This window comes from Halichondria panicea, chromosome 17 (genome assembly GCF_963675165.1).
Source record: "Halichondria panicea chromosome 17, odHalPani1.1, whole genome shotgun sequence".
NCBI lineage: Eukaryota > Metazoa > Porifera > Demospongiae > Suberitida > Halichondriidae > Halichondria > Halichondria panicea.
In genome coordinates this window covers 3,260,733-3,267,957 of record NC_087393.1, presented here as the reverse complement: position 1 = coordinate 3,267,957, position 7,225 = coordinate 3,260,733, and the positions used below count along the sequence as shown (strand labels likewise).

Genomic DNA, 7,225 nt, shown 5'->3' with positions numbered 1-7,225 from the left:
AAAATGCTTAGACACTGTTTAAGAAGTTTCCACATGATTTAGAAAATGCTTGTAGTAATACTGCAATCTGATAGGTCACTGAGAGGTCCATTATTTCACTTATGGACCTGAGGTCTTCTAAGTAGGTCTATTATACTGATTATGCCTACAGGCAAGATGATGTCAAGATTAACTTGTATGGAACATGGCAACACACAGTTTATGTTGAAGTCATAGTAACGATGATACAGTGCATCATTAATTAAAAATTAATTTTTTTTAAAGTTTTGCGTTCTGCAGTGCCGCTTTGCAGCTTTTATCTCTCTCTTGCAGCTACAATAGCTAGTGCTCTAGTGCAGAGCTAACTACTATGACAATAGCAACTTTTTATTTGCAATGCGTGATTCTCAAGAAACAGAAACTGCCTTCATCAATGTGAGTTTTTTTATGTAGACTAGCCAGAGCAAAGCTTTAACGTTGCTTGAGGCTTGTAGAAACTCTTGGTTTCAGAGTCTTCTTTGTGTTAATATAGCCTAGCTTGCTTAGCACTATTCTAAACCAGTTATAGGCCTCGTCAACGGTCACTATGGAGTTTTGAGACCCTCAGGCCCCTTAGTAGCACCCTCGCTACGCTCGAGATGCTACAGCCTCGGGCCTTCAGGTCTCAAAACCCCATAGAGACCTTGGACTCAGTCTATAACTATTATTTAGAAAATGCTTGTAGTAATACTGCAATCTGATAGGTCACTGAGAGGTCCATTATTTCACTTATGGACCTGAGGTCTTCTAAGTAGGTCTATTATACTGATTATGCCTACAGGCAAGATGATGTCAAGATTAACATGTATGGAACATGGCAACATCACACAGTTTATGTTGAAGTCATAGTAACGATGATACAGTGCATCATTAAAAATTAATTTTTTTTTAAGTTTTGCGTTCTGCAGTGCCGCTTTGCAGCTTTTATCTCTCTCTTGCAGCTACAATAGCTAGTACTCTAGTGCAGAGCTAACTACTATGACAATAGCAACTTTTTATTTGCAATGCGTGATTCTCAAGAAACAGAAACTGCCTTCATCAATGTGAGTTTTTTTATGTAGACTAGCCAGAGCAAAGCTTTAACGTTGCTTGAGGCTTGTAGAAACTTTTGGTTTCAGAGTCTTCTTTGTGTTAATATAGCCTAGCTTGCTTAGCACTATTCTAAACCAGTTATAGGCCTCGTCAACGGTCACTATGGAGTTTTGAGACCCTCAGGCCTTTAGTAGCACCCTCGCTACGCTCGAGATGCTACAGCCTCGGGCCTTCAGGTCTCAAAACCCCATAGAGACCTTGGACCTTGGACTCAGTCTATAACTATTATTTAGATCCCATTTGAGTGTACTTAGCAGGGAACTATGAGCTATAGTACCGGTACTATAGATTGCTCTGGGCTACAAACTACAACATTGTATTGTGATTTACAAGAAGATACACATGCATGTAATAACATAAAAATTATTGTAGCTAGATGCTTTGTCTAGTAATTATAATTACAGAATTAGAATGAAAGAGAGAAGCTCTAGTTTATTTTTTTTGGCTTTGTTCGAGAGTAGTAGGAGACGCTCGTTTTTTGGGCAGTGTGCTGTGCTTTTTTGCTGCAAGGCTGCATGGGGGAGGAGCTGGATGTATGGAAGTGCTGGATTCTAGCTTTGGCTTCTTCCTAAAGTTCCTTTCGCTTTTTTCAAGAGTAGTATAGGAGCCGCTCGTTTGCTGGGCTTGTTTGCTGCAAATTATAGCTTAGGTGTCTTCCTTTCGCTTTGTGAGAGTAGTACGAGCCGCTTTTTTCTTGGGAAGTGTGCTGGGCTTGTTTGCTGCAAAACTGGGGGAGGAGCTGGATGTTTCTGTTTTGTGGGTGGAGCTAGCTAGGACTATAATTTTGTCCAGGTGGAGGAACAGGGTTGACTTGAATAGAGACCACAGACTTAGGAGAGACACAGAGATTCCAACTTCAGATATTTTTCAACTAACGGCCTGAAACGGACCTGTGGATTTTTGGCTGTGTAGTTTTCAAAAGAATAATGATGCAGTTGCTAGGTTGGCTGTTTATATAGGTTGACTGTTGCTAAGCTAGTGCATTTCTAGTAGCCAATAGGTTTTGGGATCTAAATCAGTTAGAACATGTGCATTAGGTATCTATGGTTATAGTGTCCCTCATCCCTCGAGCTTTGGCTTATAGCCCTGTTTACACGCAGCATCTAATGCGCATTGTAAAGCGCATTACTACTAACGAGGTCTAAGATAGAAAATTAGAAGACGTGAGAAGAAAGGAGGAACAGGCACATCAACTACAGATGATGCAAATGCTTGGACAGATGATACAGCAGCCATGACAGTACTTCCCGCCACCATCACAATCATTTAACCAAGACTCGAATTACTAACTTCAATCATCAAACGTTATAATTATAATCATAGTATTACAGTCCTTATTACATATAATTATAATTATACGTCACATTAATATCATGTACTGAAATATTGTGTTAATGCACTCCTTATCTGGTCACCACTAATATCTACTGAGTCAGATGCCGACTGTCTAATCATACTAAATGATGAGTCACTCTCAATCCACTCGTCATCAAATGATTCCTCTCGAAGTTCACAGATGTTGTGCAAAACACAGCAAGCTGAGACAATGTTAGGTATATCACAAATATTGGTGTCATTACGCTTCATCAAACATCTCCATCGAGCCTTCAAACGACCATACGCATGCTCAACAACCACTCGAGCTTTACTAAGGCGATAGTTGAAAGTCTTCTGTTCAAGGGTGAGACGTCCTGTGTCGGGATAGGCCTTCATGAGCCACTTTAAAAGTGGATATGCCGGATCACCTAGAATCACGAGTGGAATTTCACACTGCTCTATCATCTCCGTCAAAGTGGGTACCAATGATCCTTCTTGACCTTTTCTGAACAGTGAGGAATTGGAGAAAACTCTTGCATCGTGGACTCGTCCTGGCCAGCCAACGTAAATGTCCATGAAAAGACCATTGTGATCGACCAATCCTTGGAGAATGATAGAATGCCAACCTTTTCTGTTGTAATAGTCGGCTGGGCACTCTTGTGGTGAGATTATAGGTATATGTGTACCGTCAATTGCTCCAACGCACTGTGGAAACCCCAATTTCTCTTTAAACCCAGCCACCACTTGCTTCAATGCATCACCACAAGGCATACGGATATACTTAGGAAGTAGATGGTCAACAATGCACATACACACATCTATGGTTATGAGGCAAACCGATGCTTTAGAGACACCAAACAAATGGCTAATCGTTCTAAAATCAGAATTGGTGGAGAGAAACCATAGAGCGATAGAAACCCTTTTTTGGAGTGGAATGGCTTTCCTCATCAAGGTATTTCTTTTTTCAATAGATTTTAATTCCTGGCAGACGAATAAAAACGTCTCTCGGCTCATTCGGAAATTGTGCATCCAGTCTTGATGGGTAAACGTTTCCATTACAACCCGCTCCCACCACTGAGAACTTCTTTCTCTTGTTCAGATAGTTCTTGGTGTTGAGGACATTCTGGCTGTTGCTAAAGACATTGTCATAGCAAACAGCAAACGTTCTTGAGCCTGTCTCTCATAAAAACGAGTTCTTCTTCTTGCTGAATTCTTTTTACTTTTAATTACAGCTTGTTGTCTAAGCATAGTACTTCTTGTCGTCATTAAATAACCAACAGATACAATAACAACATCCATAATAGCAAGCAAAGCAAAGCATATAGGCTTATGAGCAGGATTTGGTAACTTAGCAATGAATAGGCCTTACTATATAGGCATGCTCAGAACACAGGAGGCCTCAGGCATTAGATCTACTATCATACTGACTTACTTTATTATTGTGAGCCATTAGATCACTCCAAACTGTTACATAAGGTCCTCTTTCCAAGATTCTTACTTCTTTTCCAATTGAAGCACTTTGCATGAGGTTACTAATCCGGTTCAGACTGTTTACACAGCATAAAACCACAACTGGCTTTGTGGCTGTGTAAACGCACTAATGCGCATTATCTAATCTGGATTACAATGTGCATTACTTTGCGTGTAAACAGGGCTATAGATACCTCATGCCCATGTTGTAACCATAACATAGAGTCTAACATTCCTGATGAGATAGATCTACATCAAAACAGGAATTTATAGATGGGACTTTCCCGGGGAAATACCGAACCTCTTGCATGTGGCTTCCTACACACTGTAAAACATTTAGTATATAGCTAATATAGCTAGCTTATAGCATATAATATATAGACGTAACCTAGCTCCCTTCCAATTCCTCACTCTGTACACAAACCACTTCATGATCAAGTTAGCTGTACAGTAGTAATACAGAGCTTAAAGAACCAGCATAGTCTACCACCAACGAGATCAAGAAAGATGTCACAGGCATCAGGAGGTGAAGAGCTTTGCCAATGTGTAAACCCTGCTTGTACTACATCTGTGCCGCTTTCTGTTGGAAAAAATTTTAACGTGTGTCCATACTGTGAGGTTGGCCTGACAACACCCAGCAAATCAGCTACTGCCTGCCTCCCTCTGCAGACAGCAACAGATGCTGAGCTAGAAACAAGTACATCGATATTGAGTCCAAGACCTAGTCCTTGCGAATCTGAGAACTTTCCCCACTTGGCAGGAGCTGAACGCCTAACCCACCCTCTCTCTGCTGAAGGAATCATAGCAGTGCAACCTGATGTTGGAACTACTGGTACTGAGACAGAATGTACGACGAAAAATACCGAAAAGCCACCCAGTTTACCAGGAGAAGAAGTCGCACAAGGCCCCTCCATTGAAAATCTCGCACAAGAACCCCCCAATGACCCACCTAGTCCACCAGGAGAACACCTCACACGAGACCATACCAATAACCTTAGTCCTCTAGGTTTAGCAGAGGGTGATACACAAGAGGCAGGTACTGTGGAGGTTGGGAGCAGTGATCAAAATGAAGCTTCTCTTGAGTTCCTACATGTAGGGGTGAGTTGCTTGTGGTATGATGCCCATATGGAGGAATTAAGCTGTTTATACTGAATCTGTTATTATATAATACTGTCAGTGGGCTGCCAAAGCGCTACATTTGTTCCCAGGCCGATTTAGCTTGGATAGCCTTAGCCTCCTTCACCGGCCTTCGAAGAGAAAAGAAGGCCTGCTACATGCAGACTGCTTGCGCATGCGCCAAATTATTGGATATAATTATGTTCCCGTAAAATGTCCTATATCACTGAAAAAATATCCTAAAAGTCATACACAGCTAGCGCTATATAGCTAGCTAGCTAGAGACAGAGCTGTAGGTTTGTTGTACAGCTATTTTCTTTCTGATAGAGTCAGTAGCAGTAGTATCATAGAGTTTCACCAAAGTTAGTGTTAGATGAGTGTGGCCTGTCTATATTGGCTCTTGTCAGCTTTCATTCTGTTTAACGATTATCATCTACACTGTTGCAGGCTGTGAGTCTTTTGTTATGCCTCGGTGCGCATGCGCAAGCGAGGTATACGGTAGTGTGTTTGTGTGTGTGTGTGTGTGTGTGTGTGTGTGTGTGTGTGTGTGTAGACTGCTACAGCTGCTCAAGGATGAATCAAGTGCAAGTAAGAGTTTCTATAAGCTTCTAGTCATGTTTTCTTGGATTTTAATTCGTGGATTTGCAAAATAATGCTTCGTTCTCGAGTTATGCCTAGTTTTGCTTACTTGGAATGCCATTGCAGCCTTTTCAAAAGAGCACGTAGCCAAACTTGTTTACCGAGTGTTACTACTCTACTTAGTAGTTAGCTCTGCACTAGAACGCTAGCTATTGGTAGCTGCAAGAGTGAGAAGAGAGCTGCAAGGCTCTGCTGATGGCAGCCAGACTTGAACTTTTGGCATCAATCGTTTTTAACAACAATCATGGTCGATCATTACCCACTCTTTGAGTTTGCATGCAGCAAAATAATTATTGCAAAAATAAGCTATTAGTAGCTTTATGTTATGTAGCTTTGGCATCTCCACCGAGGCATCAGCACCTGCGGTGCTTTCATTAACATAGCAGGCTAAGGGTAGCTATCAGAGAATGCTATCCGATGAGCTAGAAACCTTCAATCGAACTTTCTATCTACTTCCTTCAATCCACTTCTGTTCATTGTGTTATACTGAGCGTATACGATGTTATCCAAAGCCCCCAGATATCGGGAGGAGATTTAGCGCATGCACAAATAGTCGATACCAGGCCCACTTCCCTGATGTGAAGTGCGGCCTGGAATCGAGGCTAAGATCTAGCCTAAGTTCTTCTATCAGCAAAATGTGCTGAGAGGCATTAGCACAGCACAGCACAGCTTGCAACATTAGTTGTTAGATATGCTCAGCTACTCAACCATGGGAATTAACCAAGTTTAAGTTATTCATTGGTAACCTTGTTTCCTAGAAAGGGAGAATAATAAGACCATGCTACCAATTAGGGGCTTATAAAGAGAGCAAGCAATATTCATGCACTCCTGGGCCCTTGATACTACTACAATGTACATGTATTCCAAGTGCATATTGGAGTTTGTAGAATTTAGTTAATTCAAAACGAGTGTTGCAAGCGTGCGCTTGCTAATGCCTCTCGCCATATTTTTGCTTTCGCTCAAAAGTATTCTAGAGTGTTATAGAAGAGATAAAGCAATGTGCTTTGATTGTTTCACAAGAAAGGGGGGTCCACAGTTAATAGTGCACACTGATCGTCTTAATTAATGGCCTGTAGCCAAACAGTGGGAGTAAACCTTTGTCAAAGGCATATCAGTAGTCTGTGCGATAAGTATTAAAGATAGAATTCAATCACAGAAAGTAGTATCTACATGTATAACAAGCAGTCTAAAAAGAGTTATCAGAAAAAATTGGTTTGTGGCTTACCAGGACCTCAACAAAGAAGAAAATTGCAAGATCTGGGGTTCAAAATGGTTTCTCTTACTTGTGATATGTAGCGCGCATGCGCATTACATCCAGGAATAAGGGGTGTGTCTGCAAGTTCACTAATGCTACTAAAATAGCTAGCTTCTTTAGCAGCTCTTTCTGACTCTTAAATCCCTGTGTGTCCAAAGAGATCAAGTTCACAAATGGCTACTATAGCTAGCTGCTTTAACAGATCTTTTCTGACTCTTGTAGCTAACAAAAAGCTAGCACTTTAGTGCAAGGCTAACTCATAAGTTGAATAGAAAGTTTATGCGAACAGATGATGCTATGAAAGATTCTGAAGAGACT

The 7,225-nt window shown here is 41.1% G+C and overlaps 2 protein-coding genes across 4 annotated transcripts in view; one reads left to right on the top strand and one right to left on the bottom strand.

Moving 5' to 3' along the window:
- Window positions 1-2,400: 2,400 nt before the first annotated feature.
- On the bottom strand, window positions 2,401-4,111 carry LOC135351773 (uncharacterized). The gene is made up of 2 exons (XM_064550862.1): window positions 3,860-4,111; window positions 2,401-3,667 (listed from the first exon to the last, which is right to left on the bottom strand). Exon 2 carries the CDS (start codon window positions 3,481-3,483, stop codon window positions 2,482-2,484), a length of 1,002 nt encoding a protein of 333 aa, XP_064406932.1. The 5' UTR covers window positions 3,484-3,667; window positions 3,860-4,111; the 3' UTR covers window positions 2,401-2,481.
- Window positions 4,112-4,223: 112 nt separating this feature from the next.
- LOC135351754 (E3 ubiquitin-protein ligase rnf213-alpha-like) overlaps window positions 4,224-7,225 on the top strand; it is a 66,531-nt gene continuing 63,529 nt past the window's right edge. For all 3 annotated transcript variants that reach the window (XM_064550842.1, XM_064550843.1, XM_064550841.1), the window contains exon 1: window positions 4,224-4,995. In XM_064550842.1, coding sequence (XP_064406912.1) covers window positions 4,405-4,995 — 591 coding nt within the window. In that variant the 5' untranslated portion in view covers window positions 4,224-4,404. The remainder of the gene's footprint in view (window positions 4,996-7,225) is intronic.